The 19,814-nt window shown below is 47.3% G+C and overlaps 1 protein-coding gene across 1 annotated transcript in view; it reads right to left on the reverse strand.

The window, feature by feature from the left end:
* Positions 1-2,035: 2,035 nt before the first annotated feature.
* HCK (HCK proto-oncogene, Src family tyrosine kinase) overlaps positions 2,036-19,814 on the reverse strand; it is a 39,541-nt gene continuing 21,762 nt past the window's right edge. The window contains exons 7-13 of the mRNA XM_061209993.1: positions 16,486-16,635; positions 15,867-16,019; positions 14,043-14,222; positions 13,119-13,195; positions 8,262-8,415; positions 6,222-6,353; positions 2,036-2,558 (exon numbers count right to left, since the gene is read on the reverse strand). Coding sequence (XP_061065976.1) covers positions 2,356-2,558; positions 6,222-6,353; positions 8,262-8,415; positions 13,119-13,195; positions 14,043-14,222; positions 15,867-16,019; positions 16,486-16,635 — 1,049 coding nt within the window. The 3' untranslated portion in view covers positions 2,036-2,355. The remainder of the gene's footprint in view (positions 2,559-6,221; positions 6,354-8,261; positions 8,416-13,118; positions 13,196-14,042; positions 14,223-15,866; positions 16,020-16,485; positions 16,636-19,814) is intronic.

The following is a 19,814-nucleotide window of genomic DNA, read 5'->3' on the forward strand; positions in this document are numbered from 1 at the left end:
TGAGTTTTAAGACTTCTTTGTGTATTTTGGATATCAGTCCTTTGTCAGATACATGTTTTGCAAATATTTTCTCCCAGATTGGGGCTTGTTTTTTCATTTTCTTAAATGTCTTAGAGCAGAGTTTTAACTTTAATAAAGTCCAATTTATCAATTTTTTCTTTCACGGATCATACTTTTGATGTTGTACCTGTCCCCAGTATTCATCAGTCTTTCCTGTGACCAAAGGGATAAATCAGGGTGTAGGCTAATGGGGTTCAGAGGGCAGTGTAAACTGAGAGCAGGAGGGCAGGAATTGACCCCTTGATCTTGTCCATATAGGCTCCACCTTTTGAGATCATTTCTCAGTCATCTATTTCTATAATAATGCTACATAACAAAACAACCCCAGAACTCAAGGGCTTATAATAATAAGCATTTACTTCTCTCTCACATGTCCACGGGTTGGCTGGATTTCAGTTGATCAAGGCTGTGCTCAGCTGGGTTTAAATCCAAGCTGCAGGTTGGGTCCAGATCTGTCCCACATGTCACTTATCTTCCTTGGACCTTGTTCTTTTCAGGTCAAAAGACTGGAGGGCAAGCCCAGCCACACAAGCACATTTCTAGTCTTTGCTTACATCATATCTGCTAACATCCCATTGGTGAAAGCAAGTCCATGGCCAAGCTCAACATCAATGGGGCAGGGAAGTATACTCCTCCTATGGATTACTGAACAGCAATCTAATATGCCACAAACCATATATGCAAATTCCTATCACAGGACCCTGGGCTCTGCTTTCAGATATCCAAAGACACATTCCCAAACAAGAAAACAAGAGAGAAATTCAGTTATACACTAAGTAAGTTGAAACACTGCTAGCTTTATTTTCCACTGTTCTTATACCCAGTGCCTAAGGTTAGACTCTGTGCTACTCAGGGCTACAGAATCAAGTCAGTATAGCATTCCATGGGACTCTGGCGGGTGCTTCACAGAAGGATATAGATCCTTCAGGAGATACAATAATACAGAAAGGTGTTATTTGCTTCCCACCCCACTGTACACCTCTTCTCATCGCTCCCCCTACAACAAAGCTAACCACCAGTGACTTTCAACTGAGACAACGTGCAGGAAGGCCCCACTGCCTCATCTTCTCTGCCTCCTTCCCAAATCTGCCCCCACCCCCCACCCTCCACTGAGAGCTTCCAACGCAGGGTACCAGATACCTCTCAGCAGCCATAGCTCCAGCTGCTAGGGCTCCTGCAATGGTGGATACCATCTTAACAACCATGATGGCTGCTTGGCCATGGGAAATGCAGGGGCTACAGGCAGCCCCCAACCCTGGGGGAGATCCAGACCAACCAACTTGCATAGCAAAGTGGCTTGGCAGGAGAGTCAGTGTCCCAGATCATGAAAAATCATTCCTGTCATCCTGGCCAACGCAGCTTCTGGGAGACAAAAACCCATCCACTGTGATAGGTGAATAATGCTCCCCCTTGAAAAAAAAGAGAAGATATCCACGTCCTAATTCCTGGAACTTGTGAAGATGTTACCTTATGTGGCAAACGGGACTTTACAAATGTGATTAAGGAACTGAAGATGGGAAAATTAGTCTGAATTATCCAGGTGGGTCCAACGTAATTACAGGGGTTCTTACAAGTAACAGAGGGAGGCAGGAGCCTCAGAGTCAGAGAAGGAGATGTGATGATGGAATCAGAATTTGGAGTGATGAACAGAAGGGAACCAGGAATGTGGACAGCTTCTAGAAGCTGGAAAAGGCAAGTACACAATTGTCCCCCAGAGCCCTGCCAACCCATCTCAGACTCTGACCTATGGAACTGTAAGACAATAAATTTGTTTTGTTTTAAGCCATCAAGTTTGTGCTAATTTGTTACAGAAGCCATAGGAAACTAATACAGCCAGCAAGTATTTGGGGGCAGTTAGAAAACTGTGAGCACTGAACCCCACTTCTCTTTGCCAGTCCTTCCCCCTTTGACTTGACATCCAGCAAAAGGCAAATATTCAGAAATTGGCAGGACAAGTCAACCTGTTAGTAAAACCTTTAGCATTCAGATCTTTTATTTAAATATTTATTTCATTATTTTTAAAGTTCTCCATCCAAACCACAGCTGTAACTGGAATCCAGCTGTCCCAGGCCATAGAAATACCAACCGGGGGTGTCCTGAGATTGGCAGATTGTGGGTTGCTAGAGTCAAAAAGAGATTGTCCAGTCCAACCCACCCACTTGACAGATGAGGAATTGTGGCTGGAGAGAGGGTGGGTGTCTGGGAGTGGGAAGGGTGAGCGGGTGCTGGGCAGATGGCGCTGGAGCCACCGCGCAGGCATGGCCTCAGTGCCTGGCCCCACCAGGCCGCCCCGCCTCACGGCTGCTGTTGGTACTGGCTCTCGGTGGCCGTGTAGAAGTCATCCAGCACACTCTGGATGTATTCGAAGGTGGGCCGCTCCTCAGGGCGGTTCTTCCAGCAGCGAGTCATGATGTTGTAGAGCTCCTCGGGGCAGTGCTCTGGTCGAGGCATCCGGTACCCCCGCTCCAGTGCCCGGATCACCTCGGGGTTTGACATCCCTGAGAAGGAGCCATGGAATTGAAAAGGGAGGGATTGGGGTTGGGGTGGCAGACACCGTTGCCTCCCCAACAACCATCACTCCCCACCTCCCCATGGGAGCTGAGCTCCTCCCACTGTGAAAGCCAGCTATCCCTTCCCCAGCCACCCCTGCAGCGAGGGCAGGGGCCTGGTGCCCAGTTTTGGCCAATGGAGCTGACGGAGAGACTCCCAGGAAACTTTCAGGCAAGGTTTTTCTCCCTTATGAGAAAAGAGGCTTTGGAGGACACACCCTTCCTCCTTCCTTTGGACACTGACACAGTGTGATCTTCGGAGCTGCAGCAGCCATCTGACCACATGGGGAAGACAATCACAGAGGAACCAACCCAGAGTCCTAAGAGCCTTTGAGCAGCTGAACTGAACAGTCACCAGTGCCAGACTCCTTACTCTGGGGAATAACAACTTACTTATTGTTTCCACCACTCTTAGTCTGATAATTTGTTACTTGCAGCCTAATGCATCCTAATGGATACAGCATTCCATAACCCACTGCCTGGTTTTTATTGGTGTACCCTCAAGATAAAACAGTCAGGTAGCTAGACTCAGTGTCACCCTATGAGTGGGAACATTTCTTTGTTCAATTAAAGTTTATGTTAGTTATCCTCAAGAACAACCATTTAAACATCTATGATCCCCAATTTTATATTACCAGTCTTGAACACCAAACATATTCATAGATCCAAGTGCTTCCTTGAACATCTTTACTTGGATGTCTACAAGTCACCTCAAATTTAACAGGGCTGAAATAGAATTCTTGAATTTCTATTCCCAGACCATCATGCACCCAGTTGCTCAATCAAAACAAGGAGACTCATCCTTGATTCTTCTCTCTCCCTCACCTTCCACATCAGTAAGTCACATCCTTTCTTCTTATAAAACACAGCACCAACTCATCAACTTATATCTGTTATGACTGTCACCACTGCCTGTGCCATTGCTGGAGGAGAGATGGAGCTCCCACCATCTCCCCAGCCCCGATCCACTCTCCACACTAAACCAAAGCATCACTTAAATGTGGAAATCAGATGATGCCACTTCCCTGCCTAGAATCCTCCAATAGCTTCTGTACACTTAGACTAACACCTATAGGCTTCACCATGACTATGGACCCTGCCTGACTGGGCCCCTGCCAACCCCCTCATGTACCATCTGCTCTCATTCCTTGTCTCCAGCTACCTGGCTTCCTTGCTATTCTTCAGGCACACCGCAGGCCCTGAGAGCTGGCAGTGCCTTCTACCTGGAATCCTTTCCCCAGATCTTCACTCAGCTGGCTTTCCACTCAAATATGACCTGCTCTGACAGGGCTCCCTGTCCACAGGAGGCCCATGCCACTCCCTCTCCCACGCCCCTGCTTCATTTTCTTCTCCGCAGTGATCTCCACTGAGAGTGTGTGTCTGTTTAGTGTGTGTTCCTCCAGGCTAGAACGTGAGCTCCTGCTGAGCAGGGACCTTGTCTCTTACTGTATCCTTCATGCCTAACACACAGTAGGAATTTGATAAATACTGATGAGTGAACCAAGTGTCTACACCTTTTATTTCTAATCTTCAAAACCACTTCTGCAAGGTAGTTGACATCATTACCTATAATTTTTACAGATGAAGAACTAGGGTAGAAGTCAAGTGGATTTCCCAAAGTGTAATAGTTGATGGGGACGGGATTAAAACTCAGGACTATTTACTTAAAAAGTCAGAGACTCTTTATATCCACCTTGCCTCCTCTCCTCAGTGTTCTGGCTACAGATACCCTAGGATACATCCCAACTGAAAAGGAACAGAGAACAACTTTATTTACTGAGTCCCAGGCAATCTACATGTCGGGTATATCTTTGTATACCCTATGTTCTACTCAGTGTAGGGTGCTGCCCATAGGCATGGGGATAAATTCATCCATTTGACGAATAGTTACTAGACACCCACTATGAGCCAAGCACAAATGTAGGCAGTGCAGATGCACCAGTGAGGAATACAGAAACGATTTCTGGCCTCACAGAGCTCAGAATCTGATGGAGAAAATATCAAATGAATATATAGTTATCAATGGTGATGAATGCTGTGAATGAAACAGTATAGGGTATTGTGAATGAGAATCACAGGGACATGTATGGTACTTTAGATCAGAGGTCCCCAACCACCGGGGCATGGACCAGTACAGGAACTGGGCCGCACAGCAGGAGGTGAGCGGTGGGTGAGCAAGCGAAGCTTCAACCGCTGCCCCCCATCGCTCCCCATCCCTCGCATTACCACCTGAACCATCCCCCCCACCCCTCGCATTACCGTCTGAACCATCCCCCCCACCCCTCGCATTACCACCTGAAACACCCTCCCACCTCCATCCGTGGAAGAACTGTCTTCCGCGAAACCAGTCCCTGGTGCCAAAAAGGTTGCTGCTTTAGATGGCTGGGCGGTGGGGTACAGCATGAAATGAAGCGGGAGAAGTAGGCAGGGGCTGGATCATGAAGGACCTGCAGGCCACAATTAGGAGTTGGGATTTTGTCCTAATTATGCTGGGAGGCCATTAAAAAGTTAGAGGTGGAGAAGGGAAAAGATCTGGTTCACAGTTTTAGAAAAATCCCTGTGGTCTCAGGTGGAGAAAGGCCTGTTAGAGAGATGGGAGACTGATTAGGAGGCCACTGCACCAGCGAGGTGAGGGAGGATGTTGGCCGGGTGTTGGTGGAGGCTGTGGAGTTAGAAGTGGGCCGACTTGGGATGTTTTGGAGTCAAATGGCCAGAACCCTGTGACTTCTTGGATGTGGAAACGGATGCGAGAAGAGGAAGGGCCAAGCAGGCTCCCAGATTTCAGGCTTAAGAAACTGGATGGATAATGGAGGCTTTAACTGAGATGGGGCAGGCGAGGGGAAGTTGGGGGTGAGGGCCAAGAACTCAGTCTGACATAGAGAACAGACTGGTGGTTGCCAAGGGGGAAGGGGTTGGGGGAGGGATGGAGTGGGAGGTTGGGGTTAGCAGATGGACGCTTTTATATATAGAATGGATAAACAACAAGGTCCTACTGTACAGCACAGAGAACTATATTCAATATCCTATGATAAAACATAATGGAAAAGAATATTAAAAAAAAGAATGTGTATAACTGAATCACTTTGCTGTACAGCAGAAATTAACACATTGTAAATCAACTATACTTCAATAAAAATATTGATAAAAATCGGGACTTCCCTGGTGGTCCAGTGGTAAAGAATCCAGCTTACAATGCAGGGGACGTGGGTTTGATACCTGGTCAGGGAACTAAGATCCCACACGCTGTGGGGCAACTAAGCCTGTGTGCCACAACTACTGAGCTCGTGTGCCTCAACTAGAGAGCCCCCGTGCCGCAAACTACAGAGCCCATGCGCTCTGGAACCCGCGTGCCACAACTAGAGAGGGAAAACCCACAAGCCACAATTAGAGAGAAGCCCACGCACCACAACGAAGAGCCCGCACGCTGCAACAAATGATCCCGCGTGCCTCAAAGAAGACCCGACGCAGCCAAAAAAAAAAAAAAAAAAAAAAATTGATAACAATAGATAACAAACAAACAAACAAAAACTCGGTCCGAATGGCCGCATTGACAAGAGAAGGGAGCCAGGCTGGGCCCTGGAAGCAGCCCCAAGCTGATGTTCCCTCTCCTACCTGGGTAAGGGATCCGGCCGTAGGTGACGATCTCCATCAGCAGGATACCAAAGGACCAGACGTCTGACTTGATGGTGAAGGAGCCAAAGTTGATGGCTTCAGGAGCTGTCCACTTGATGGGGAACTTGGCCCCTGTGGTTTGGACAGAGCAGAGTCAGGGTGAGTCTGGGGAGCAGTCAGGGCTGGGTCTCTGCTAGGGCAAGGGAACAGGACAGTGGTACAGCTGCCAACATCTGCCCCCTGCAGAACTGTGACTTCCCTCAATCTGGCCTCCATGGAAGCAAGGAACATCCATCCTGTGGACAGATGGCTAAAGTGGGGAGGAGTGGGCCGAGGCGCCTGGGGTGTGTCTGGGAACTCACTCTCTGGGGCCACCTCATTGATTCAGCTGATGTCCTGGTGAACTACAACTCCTGAAGAGTGGAGTCCTAGAGGTCACAGGATCTTTGGGGACAGCAGAACTTCAAGGGACTTTGAGACCAGGTCACATCTGATGCCTCCGCTCCCTAACCCCTCGCAATGGGGGAAGGGAAGATTTCGGCTCTTGGCCTCTGAGGTTTCCCCCGTCACTGGGTGTCTCCCCTTCTAGTCCTCCCCTCCTTGCCTCTGGTCTGGGATGGGTTTAGTTAACCTTTGGTGAGTGATTTCTATCATAATTCCACTGTGGTTGGGGAATGTGGTGTAAAGGATACATGTTCTTTGGAGTTTGTTGAGACCTGCTTTATGATTTAGTACATAGTCAAGTTCTGAAAATGCTCTATGTTTTTTCTTTTTTTCCCCCATCCCTTCCTTCCTTGGGATTGAGAGTTTTTTTATTCCTGCTTATCCTCTCTTGGTTTAGAAATTATACACTCTATTCTTTTGGTGGTTGCCCTGAGTTTAGATTTTTTTTATTGTGTCATAATAAACACGAAATAAAATGTACAAATCTTTCATACACAACTTGATGCATTTTATATATGTATATCCCTTTGTAATCACCACTCAGATCAAGATATAGAACACTTTCTCAGAAGTGTTCCCTCCGGCCCCCCCTCTGCCAATACCCCCCGATTCCAGGTAGCTATTATTCTGATCTCTAGCACCATAAATGAGTTTTGCCTGTTTTTTTTGTTTGAGATACATTCACAGACCATATAATTCACCCACTTAAAGTATACAGTACAATGGTTCTTAGTATATTCACAAAGTTGTGAGTTTTAAAATATTTTCATCATACCCCCCAAAACCTTAGCAGTCACTACCCATTTCTTGCCAGGTCCCCACTCCAGCCCTAGGCTGGAGTTAATCTACTTTCTGTCTGTAGATTTGCTTGTTCTGGGCATTTCATATAAATGGAATCATATAGTACGTAGTCCTCGTGTCTGGCTTCTTTCACTTAACACGATGTTTTCAAAGTTTATCCATGTTTAGGGTATATTAGTACTTCATTCCTTTTTTTATGGCCAAATGATATTCCATTGTATGTCTATATCCCATTTTGTGTATCAGTTGATGGACATTTGGGTTGCTTCCACTTTTGGGCTTTTAAGAATAATGCTGCTGTCAACCTTCACATATGTGTTTGCCTGTTTCTGAATTTTATATAAATGGAACTATCCAGCATCTACTTTTTTGTCTGATTTCTTTTATTTCGATATTATGCCGTGAGAGTCATCCATTTTTTTGCATGTGTCACTGGTTCGTAAGTTCTCATCGTTACATAATATTATATTCTGTGAACATACCACAATTTAAATATCATTCTACTATTTGTGGACATTTAGATTCTTCCCAGTTTTTGTCAACTACACATAACGTTGCTCTTACCCTTAATTTCAACATGACTTGACTAACCCAATCTACAACCGATCACAGTCACTGGGGGAGACTCTGCAGACCAAGACACTATGTCCAGAAGGAGTCCGTCCAGCTTAATAACTCACAGGTGATACTGGGACAGACCTTTGCATTTTTACCAATCACTTTCACAGGTCTTAACTCTCAACAGTCACGACCCACCCAAGTGGCCTCCACGGGGCCCTCGGCAGCATCCCCTACCTTCCCGAGCTGTGTACTCGTTGTCCTCTATGAGCCGCGCCAGGCCGAAGTCAGCAATCTTGCACACCAGGGACGCAGACACCAAGATGTTGGCGGCTCGGAGGTCTCGGTGGATGTAGTTCCTCTGCTCGATGAAGGCCATGCCTTCTGCAATCTCCACCCAAAACAGAGACACCCTTACCCTCAGATCTGGCCCAGCCCAAGGTGGGTCTCATCCAAAAGCAGAAGAGAAATGTCCAAGTGTGAGAAAGCTGGAAAATATGTGCGTCAGCTCCCCCTTTTTTTGTGGGAGGGTCCTGGGCTCAGGTTGGCATTTCTCTGTCTACCCAGCCAGGCTGGGGGGATCCTCAGGGCCTGGGCCAGTTTGGGGCTTCTCTAGAGTTCCAAGACTTCCCAAGAACACTTTGAGGAAAAAGTGTTATTTCTCCAAGGACCTACACACACACAAACCAGGATACTTCGACGGGCTTTCATCCCCAACCCCACTTCTGGGAACAACCTAGGCTCACATAACATTCTGCTGTACCTCTTATGCCTCCTTCACCCCCAAGCCTGGGTAGGGAAAATTCCTTTATTCATTCAACAGATATCTACTGAGTGTCTCATGGGTGCCAGACATATTGCTTGAACAGGTGGGGAGCCAGGCAAAGTCCCTGCAGGTGGTAATAAGTACCATAAAGAAAGGATAAAGCAGGCAATAGGACATGAAGTGTAGAGGGCTGTTTTGGATTGGATGGTCAGGGAAGGCTGCTTTGATGAGGTGAAATTTTAGGAAAGATCTGAGTGATGATAAAAGTGTGTCAAATAAGAGCATTCCTGGCAGAGAGAACATCAGGCACAAAGGTCCAGAAGTAGGAGTGAGCTTGGGTATTCATAGAACAGGTGGCTGAGCAGAAGTTGCCAGAGGGAAAGTGGGGGGAGTTGAGGTTGTTAGGGAGGCTGCTGATTGGGAAGAACCTTGCAGGTTAGGAGAGGCAGTTGGGTTGTATTCTAAGCATTAAGGGAAGAGAGAAGTCTTAGAGCAGGAGAGTGACATGGTCTGATATATATTTTAATGTCATCATGGCTGCTGAGTGCATAATGGACTGTGTGGAGGATTCTTTTTTTGGTTTTTTTTGAATTTTTGAATTTTATTTTATTTTTTTATACAGCAGGTTCTTATTAGTTATCCATTTTATACATATTAATGTATATATGTCAATCCCAATCTTGCGTGGAGGATTCTTATTCACAGTGGGACCTTGGAAGCCTGACAGAAATATGTGGGATTTTTCCTTAGAGACGTTTTCCACTTACAAGGGTTTGTGCATTAACTCTCAGAAACAGGCTTATGACTAACCCTCAGAAACTCAGAAAATAGCATTTATAGTTCATAAACTGGCCTTCAATGTACTTGAGGCAGGCGTTATCACCATTTCTGTTGTATAGAGGAGGGACACATTTTCTAGATCACACCACCAGGGAGATTCTGACTCAAACCTGTCTGTGGATTTCCACTCCCCGTACCCCAAGCTGCCTCTAGTTACCCAGAACTCCAGTGCTCTGGAGAACTGCAGCTGGGTGCAATCTGGTGAGATTATTTGGGGAGGTGGGACTTCTGGCCAGACCAAACCGAGACACAAGCCTGTTCAAAGTCTGAGACAAGTGGATGGTGCACTTGTGGAAAGTGGCCAGCAGGGAGCACCTGTGGCCATTGGAACTGAGGTCTGAGGCTCCAGGTTTTCCAACAAAGATGTGAGACTTTCTGATTTTGTTTGTGGTAAGGCAGAGTTTTGACCTGGGGGCGTGGAAAATTTATAAGGATTTCCTCGACCAAACAGTTAACAACAGCTGTAACATTAACGGCGGACGTTGTAGCTTATTCATTAATCATAAGATAATACTTAACAAACTTAAATAGCATTTACTCTCTGCTTTGGGGGAGGTACTATTGATATCAGCACTATTTCACAGGTGAGAAAACTGAATCCCAGAGAAATAATTAACTGGCCCAAGTGGAGACCAGGACTGGAAATCTGACAGCCCTGCTCAGGGTCTGTGTCCATTACTCTACCTGAATGTTTGGCACAGAGCAGGCACTAATGCTGGTCGTTACCATTTTTCAGTACCCAGGGACAGACTCTCATGTTATGGATTTGCACATGAGCACATGAGCTCAGTGGGGCAGGTAGGACTAACCCCACTCAGGAGACAGCAGATGAGAATGCCTAGGTGACTCTGGGGTTGGACCAGCTCAACTTGAGCCCCACATCTCTGTGATCTCCAAGCAAACTACTTTAACCCTCTGTGCCTCACTTTTCTTCTCTGTAAAATGGGGACAATAGTACCTTCTTCCAAGGGGTCATGTGAGGATTAATACTCTAAGAAGTCTACATCAGGGCTTAGAACAGAGTCTGGCATATAATTATTCACTTCAACAGTGGCTATAATGGTCCCTGTTGAGGAAAATGGCCCTCAGAAAGGTTAAGCAATTTGCTCAAAGCTACACAGGCAGAGCTGGGGTCAATAGCAAAACTCTACGTGATTCCTAAGCCCATGTGTATATAGCGGTTCTTCTCAAGGGTTTGTCAACTGAACAAATAGTGGATAGGTTGACTGGGTTCAGAGTTGGTCTACGAATTGGGGGTTGATGAGGTGGTGAGATTTCATGCCCACCAGGTGGGCTGCCATGATGTCAGGCATTGTTACTGGGTTTGCTTCTCAGAGTATCAGGGAATCACAGAACCAGCTGGAAGGGCCTGTAGGGATATCCCTGCTCAGGGCTCTTCAAACTGAATCCAATTGATACCTCAAGGTCATCTTGGAGTTGGAGGGACAAAATAAAGGCCACCTGCTTCAATCAGAGCAGCTCTGTTTTGATCTATTTTAAAGTATTCAGCTGCTCTATAAGATTCATTTGACCAACCGAGTTATGGCTTAAAAAAAAAAAAAGAAAAAGCTTTCAAACTTGAAAACCACAGAGATGGTCCATTTCCCTCATTTGACAAATAGAGGGACCAAGACCCAGGGCGGATCCGAGGCTCCACAGCCAGTTGGTGACAGGGCTGGGCAGCCTCCACTGACTGCGCCCACCTGCCTCTCTAGACTGGAAGTGAAGATCAGGCCACCAGGTTGACGCCTTCCTGTCCCTGGGCTCTGAGTGTACCTCTGCTCCTTGATGCACAAGGGCCTGGAACCTCTTTCCCTCCTGTGGCTTCCGTTTTCCTGTCTGTGCCATGAGGAGAGTGGTTCTTGCCCCAGTCTGTGAACCTCCACCCAGCAAGGTTTCTGCCAGTTTGATGGTTATAATTTAGCAACAGATCAGACTATTGTTTCCCCAGGGCAGCACCCACTGAAGGGAAAATGCCAGGTCTTGATTTCCATAGGCCTCTGGCATTCCAGGCTCTGAAAGGTAAAGTCTTTTAGTATACCTCTGCCCAACCCCCCAGGATTTGCATACTCAAATGAGCTCTGCCTTAGGCATCTCCAGAAGGCCCAGCCCTAGGCCCAGGTGCCCCTCTCCCTTAACACTTTCCAGGCTGCAAGCCACACCCCCTTCATTTCTGCCAGGCCCAGGCTCCAAATGACCAGGCTGAGCTCTTGTTTTGCTCTTTGGGCTTTGGCACAGGCTGCTTCTTCTGCCTAGAATACCCTTCCCTCTCCTCTTCATCTGCCTAACTTCTACTCATCCTTCAGGGCTCAGCCTAGAGACTGCTTCCTCTGGGAAGCCTTCTCAGATTGCTCCTGGACTGGACTAAGTGCTCCAGCCGTGTACTCCCATAGTAGACTTTTCCTCCCCTGTTTTCCCACAGATAGGAGAGAATGAGAGGCTAGAAGTAAAAAGCACTCAGGCTGGGGGTGAGAAGAGCTGTAGAAAGTGAAGGGAAGATGAGAAAGAAAATGGGGTTTTAAGAAGTGTTTCTGTGATTTATGGACATTATTAATTTTGCTGGATACTGCATTCTTTTGGCACTGAGCCAGGACCACTTGGGTCCTGGCTCTCTAAGAGATTCAGTTGTTTAGTAAGTGTAAACCCTGGGAGGACAGCAATACTTTCCATTTTGTTCACTGCTGTATCCCCTAAAAGTAACATAGTAATTTAGGCAAGCTACCTCACCTCACTGGGCCTTCGTTTCCTCATCTGTACTTCACTGCATCTCTATGCCTCAATTTCCTGTTCTGTAAAATGGAGTGACAATTACGTATCTGTGGCCGGACTATTACATCAGTGGCTTCCAGTGAACCATGCCTCCTGGGACTCATGCTCTTGTGCAGTCCCTCCCACACTGACCGAGGGCTGGGCATGTGACTTGCTTTGGCCAAGGGGACATTAGTAAGCACGATGCAAGCGGAGCTTGCTCATTTACGGCTTGGTCCCTTAGAAGATTCCCTCTTGGAACCTCGCCGCCAGGATGTAAAGGAGCTCTGGTTGGCCTACTGAGTGACGTGGGGCCACTGGAGAGAGACTTGGAGGATGAGCCACCATCTCGGACATTCTAGCCCCAGGCAAGCTCTCAGCAGAATGCATCCACAAGAGGAACCTCAGTTTCACCACGTGGAGCAGAAAAACCACCCAGCCGACCCCAGTCAACCTCACAGAATCATGGGAAATAATACATTGTTGTTTCAAGCTACTAAGCTTTGGAGTGGTTGATTACAAAGGAATAGATAACAAAAATCTTACCCTAGAAGGTTGATGTGAGGACTACATGAGTTAGTACATAGAAGGCACATATAAAAAGCATACTTTAATCCTGAGCACTCAATAAATGTTAGCTATTATTATTGTTATTACTATAGTATGTGATCAATAAACATTTGTTGAAGAGATAATTGACTTCCTGTTCCCCTCCCCCAACTTCCCCATTAGACTCTCACCTGGGCTGAGAAGTCGATGAGTTTTGGCAATGGCTGCTTGCTGCCTTCTTCACTTTTCAGGAAGTCCAGCAGGCTGCCTGTGTCGGGGAGGGGGAAGCAACATTTACTACTCTCAGGACTTTAGTGTGTGGTTAAGATCGTTCATAGTAATGGATTTAAATAAAAGTATTTACTGCTCCTAGTGTTTGAGAAACAGAATTTGGGCGTTTGGAAAACGACTTTGTGATTGCCAGACTGGTTCCTTGACTGAGGCAGCTTTCTGAGCCTGGATGACCGGGGGCATGGTTTTATAAGGCTGGCATAATTGTGTGTTTAGAAAATGATAAAAGCTTTGAGATTTTGAATCATTCTAAATGGAGGTCATGTGAGATGTTTCTGTATACAGAAAAATGGGCAGGGATTGAAAATGACTGGGAAATGGTAGCCTAAAAAAAAAAATCCCTGAGACATCCTGGATTGTGTGTAGGCAGGGTTGGGGCAGCCTGGAACGGATGCTTTGTCAACTCTTAAGGTTGACAAAGGTCTTAATGCTTTGACTCTCTTTTCTGGAGCATTGGTCCAGCTAGGGAAGGTGGCTGATGGTGGGGGGGTGGGGGGTGGTTTAGGGAGTCACCCCAGGCTCTAGGGCTCACAGTGAACCCCTAGAAGCCTCTTCTCCTATCACCCAGAGGGATTCTGGCCCTACCCGCTCGCCCAGGGGCCCATGTGCTCCCCTTCTCCTGGCATCCCCCTAACATGATTTCACCCCCTTAAACAGGAGGGTGGGGTGGGTGGATATGAAGATGATCAGTGAGTTCGTGTCAGAAGAGCTCCTGGCCAGACTGGGGAAATCTTGAAGGCAAGAACCTTGACAGAGTCACCTTTGACTCTACAATTGACCAGGAGGAGCCACAGCCTGCATCCCCAGCTCCCAGAATGTGGCACCTTTGGCCATGAACTCTGTGATGATGTAGATGGGCTCCTCCGTGACCACGGCATGCAGTTTCACCAGCTTGTCATGCTGCAGAGTTTTCATCAGGTTGGCTTCTGCCAGGAACGCCTCCACAGACATGCTCCCGGGCTTCATCGTCTTCACGGCCACCTTGGTGTGCTTGTTGTAGGTGGCTGGAGTGGAACAGGGAGCAGGAAAGGTGGTCAGGACCCACTGCTCTTTCCCCACAGTTCTGGAAGACCCGGGTGCAGACCTGCCTCCTCCAGGACGCCTTCCCTGCCCATCTCAGCCCTTAGAGAGAGAAGGGGAGACATGGGCTTTGGCCTCAGACAGATGTGGGTTGGAGGGCCGGTTTACCACTTCCTAGCTGTGTGCCCTTGGGCAAGTCACTTAACCTCTCTGAACTGTGGTTTCCTAATCTGCAAAGGCTCTTTCAGGGATTAAAGAATAACCTTAAAACATCACTCAGATTATGTCACTCACTCACACACCTACCTTTGTTTTGTCAGACATTCATACACATATTATCTTTGCTTAAAATGGTTTATTTAATCTTAACACTGCTCTCAAAATAAATGCCAGTTTCATCATGGTCCACAAGGCCCTGCACGATCTGGCCTTGCCTCATCATCCACCAACAACCCCCTTGCCTTTTGTGCACCAATCAGCCTGCGTATCATTCAGTCCCTCAAGCAGCCAACTCCCCCTCCCACCACAGGGACTTTGCACATGCTGTTCCCTCACCTCACCCTACCCCTTCCCTGCTTCATCTTGTTGATCTTGTAAATCTCGTTGTGGCTTGTGTTTCCATGTTTGCCTTGGCTGCCAGGAAGCTCTAATCCAGAGTTGAGGTCTTCCTGTAGTAAGAGTCTAAGGCCTCATATAATATTTTTTGTTTTCCAACCTCATCAGCCCAATCTGTCTTACCTTCCTCTCCATACTTTCTCTGCCACATTCTCTTATTCAGTGCCTGGCACATAGTAGGCTCTCAATAAATATAGTTAAAATACGTGGATTTTAAACTTATTTTTTTCTGGCTGAATTGTTTGCATCTCTGTAAGTTGTCTTCACTCCCATTTGGAACGTGGTGGAGTATAAACACAACGGGGGGCACCAGGCACTGGGCCAGGCATCGTGTCTCACCCACAGTTCTGCAAAGCAGGCTTTGCTATTCTTAGGTTATTAGAGGCAGGACAGCAGGGGTGGAATATGACTTTTTGGTGCCCCACAATGCCCTAGCATGGCGCTGGGCACACGGCAGGTGCTCAGAACAGCTTGTTCATCAGCTGCCAACACTGAACTCACCTGGAAATCTCCAAGTTATACTTTCCCATTCTTTTTTTTTTTTTTCGCCACGCTGCATGGCATGTGGGATCTTAGTTCCCCAACCGGGGATCGAAACCCGTGCCCCCTGCGCTGGAAGCACAGAGTCTTAACCACTGGACCACCAGGGAAGTCCTATATTCTTTCCCATTCTTAATTTTCATCATCCTAAGAGATGTTCTGGTTATCTCAACACCCAACTAGTAGACTGTCCCAGCTCCCTATGAGGGAGCAGATCCCTCATCTAGGGCTCCTGCTTCCCAGAAGAAAGTGTTTGACCCCAACAGGCCTGGGCTCAAAGGCAAATCATTGTTTGCATGGCCGGACAATTTGGTTTGCTATCAGAGAGGAACTGAAGAATTGTTCCTTTATGGTTATTATTCAAATCTCCCCTCTGCCCTGGGTGGCATTCCCACTTTGCCTCAGGCTGTTCCTGAAAGCAAGGACCTCCCTCTTCCCTCCTTCCCCTCCCCACTCTGGCCCTGGGTCCTTACCCATCCAGACTTCCCCAAACTGCCCAGCTCCAAGTTTCTTCTCCAGCTTGAGGGACTCCCGGGGGATCTCCCAGGCATCTTTCTCCCAAGGCTTCTGGGGCTTAGAGGACATGCAGGGCACTGTCAGCTTCTGGCAGAGTCCGTCGCTCCCCTCTGGAACAGAGTCCCTGATCAGCTGAGGGCAGCCAGCTCCAGGCCAGCCACAGGCTTCCTCTCGGGGGCTGCCCCACCTGGTCCACTGCATCTGGCCCATGTTCCAAAGGGTCGCCCCCATCAGGGACATCCCCAAGAGAACAGAGCATGATGAGATGCCACCTCTGCCCTCCTGCTCAAAAGGCCGTCAGGAGAATCCAAAGCAACTATTTGTCTGGGGAGGAAACCTCAGCAGGCCTCAGAGGTTGCAGTGCACACTTGACTAGGATTCCTGGGAGGCAGGCCCACCCACTTGGGCCCCCGGTTGGGAGGCAGCCCCAGTAGGACTTACTCTTTTTTTGTTGTTTGGCTGCGTCCCACGGCATGTGGGATCTTAAGTTTCCTGATCAGGGATCGAACCTGCACCCCCTGCATTAAAAGCGCAGAGTCTTAACCACTGGATCGCCAGGGAACTCCCAGGACTCACTCTTGTAGTGGGCCACCAGCTCCTGCAGGCTGCTGAAGGTGCTCCGGGGGGAGATGTAGAAGCCCCCATTGTCCAGGGTCCGGATCTTATAATGTTTCACTGTGTCCCTGTGCTGGGGGTCGTAGTCTCGCACGGACAAAGAGTAGCTCCCTGCATGGGCCAGAGAGAAACCCCTCAGGAGTGGACTCTCAGAGGCCTGCCACCTTGTGTCAGCAACCTGACACTCTGTAAGGCCACTACTGGCACCGTCCTGGCACCTGCTCAGTGGAGTACAGGGTAGGAGTGGGCTGCGGAGTCAGGCTTCCTGGGTGCTTGTCAGGCTGCTCCATGTCCAGCTGTGAGACCTTGGACAAGTGACCATGTCACTTCTCTGTGCCTCAGTTTCCTCATCTGTAAAATGGGATTGGTCATACCTCCTCACCCCATTCCATTGCCTGATGGTTAAAAGAAGTAATGCTTAGAAGATGTGGCACATATATACAATGGAATATTACTCAGCCATAAAAAGAAATGAAATGGAGTTATTTGTAGTGAGATGGATGGAACTAGAGTCTGTCATACAGAGTGAAGTAAGTCAGAAAGAGAAAAACAAATACAGTATGCTAACACATATATATGGAATCTAAGGAAAAAAAAAAAAGGTCATGAAGAACCTAGTGGCAAGACGGGAAAAAAGACACAGACCTACTAGAGAATGGACTTGAGGATATGGGGAGGGGAAGGGTAAGATGTGACAAAGAGAGAGAGTGGCATGGACATATATACACTACCAAACGTAAAATAGATAGCTAGTGGGAAGCAACCGCATAGCACAGAGACATCAGCTCTGTGCTTTGTGACCACCTAGAGGTGTGGGATAGGGAGGGCGGGAGGGAGGGAGATGCAAGAGGGAAGAGATATGGGAACATATGTATATGTATAACTGATTCACTTTGTTATAAAGCAGAAACTAACACACCATTGTAAAGCAATTTTACTCCAATAAAGATGTTATAAAAAAAAAAACCTAATGCAGCCAAAAATAAATTAATTAATTTAAAAAAAAAAGAAGTAATGCTTGTACTCAAGATGTAAACACTCATTAAGTGTTGGCCGTCATCATCTTCATTATTATCTCTTTTTCTTCCTATCATCTATCTATCTATCAATCACAAAAGCCAAGGTACCACACCAGTTTGGTAGAAACGCTATTTAGAAACAAACAAGCAAAAAGATAAAACAAACATAAAAATATCCAGTTCAATTATTACAGTATAAACATTGAAATGTAAGTGTAAACATTAAATGCTGTGGCAGGCTGAGTAACAGCCCCCAAGATGTCCGTGTCCTAATCCCTGACACCTGTGCATATATTACCTTACATGGTAAAAGGGGTTTTGCAGATGTGATTGAGTTAAGGATCTGGAGATGGGGAAGTCATCCTGGATTATCCAGGTAGGCCCAGTGTAATCACAGGGGTCCTTATAAGAGGAAGTAAGAAGGTCAAAGTAGCATATATGAAGATGGAAAGTTGAGGTTGGAGAGATGTGAGAAAGAGGCTATGAGCCAAGGAATGCTGGTGACCTCTAGAAGCTGAAAAAGGCAAAGAAACAGATTCTTTTGTGAAGCCTCCAGAAGGGACCAGTCCTGCGGACACTTTCACTTGAGCCCAGTGAGACTGATTTCAGACTTCTGACCCCCAGAACTGTAACATCATAAATTTATCTTGCTTTAAGCCACTAAGCTTGTGGTAATTTGTTACAACAGCAATAGGAACCTAATACACATGGCATCACATAGACCAGAAACACACACGTCTTTCAGTCCATGGCCACGGTTCTGCCATTTGTGGGCTGAGTGTCCTTGGGCAAGTTATTAGCCTCTCTGTCTCTCAGTTTTCTCTACCACAGTAGCACCATGTCATAGGATTTGGGGGAGGTTTAAACTGTTGCATGAATAACAGTTGACCATACATGTTAGCCACTAAGAACCTTGTCTGAATAAAAAAATGAATGAAAGAAAAAGTGAATGAATAGGAATAATATTCATTATAATGATTTATAGCTATATGTATTATGATAAATTATATTATTCATTATAGTGAATGAATAACCCCACAAGGTAGAGGTTTTATATCACCACAATTTTATAGATGAGGAGACTGAGGTCCAGGGAGGTGAAGTAACTCACCCACAGTCACACAGCTTGTAAGTAGCAGAGCTGGGAGTCAAACCCAGGCAGCAGGCTCTGGGACGCCACTCTTAGCCACTCTGCCCAGTCAAGGTGAGGCTGGTTTGGCTGATGCTGAATGGGGAGGAGCAGAATCCAAGAAGCAGCAGGATAGGATTTGGGGCACTTGTGCTGCAAGTTTTATTAACTCGGCGAACCCGCCTATGCCCCCATCTCTGAGGGCTGTGACGGTGGCCCAAGCTCACCTTCCTGCCCCGTAGGTCTGCCCCTGTGTGCAGGATGGCCCAGCGGGAGAAGAGAAGCCGAGGGCTGTGTACGGCTTTACCTTTTTGTCCGTTTCTTTTCCTCTGGGGGCTGAAAGGGGGCTTGTTGGGTGGGAGGAAATAAAGCCTAAATATTCACTGACCCAAAACACTGATTTTGAGTGGTGTTCTAGCCACATTCAGGCTTCCCCAGTTCAGATACCTAGGGAGTGAATAGAAGGTCACACAGATGCCTTCGATTGATGGCCCCAAAACTGTTTGCCCAGGGTACTGTGAGGTCACACTTTATGCAATTTACTGATTTCTTTGAACCAAGCAGTCTTGAGTCTAAACACCGTAGTAAAGGTCCACTCTGTGTGTGAAATCCGAAATCACGAGACTCCTACTTACATTCATTCCTTTGGGAAAACTGGCCTCAGTTGATGCCAGTTTGAGTTACGCACTGTTTTGGGGCACTGCTCTTGCCTCCTGTGCAATGACCCGGCACAAAGCCACCCTCACAGCACAGAAATTTCAGGAAGCAGGCCACCAACATCAAAACTTCCAAATATCTCAAAGGAGCTATTTTAAGCAGGGTCCCAGCGAAGGCTGGCTTGGGGGCTCCTCCTGTAGCCTGATCCCACCCATTTTCTTATGGAGAGAGGGAGGAGTCAGGTTTAGGGACAAGATATATTTTGATGGATATTTAAAAGAATACAAGCAGGATGTTGTTTTTAGGGGCGGTCACTGCCTCCTACTTCCATTGGCCTAAGCCGCCAGCTCTGGGGGCTGAGAAGGCCCAAACTAGGCTTGAGCAAAGGGCAGGAGGAAGCTTGGAAGCTACAGTGGGCTGGGTGAGTTGTTCAGGCCCCCATCCCCCAGGGCATTCCCCGTGGGGTAGGGGAGGTGGGCAGGGAC

Source organism: Eubalaena glacialis, chromosome 13 (assembly GCF_028564815.1).
Source record: "Eubalaena glacialis isolate mEubGla1 chromosome 13, mEubGla1.1.hap2.+ XY, whole genome shotgun sequence".
In the NCBI taxonomy this organism is placed as follows: Eukaryota; Metazoa; Chordata; class Mammalia; order Artiodactyla; family Balaenidae; genus Eubalaena; species Eubalaena glacialis.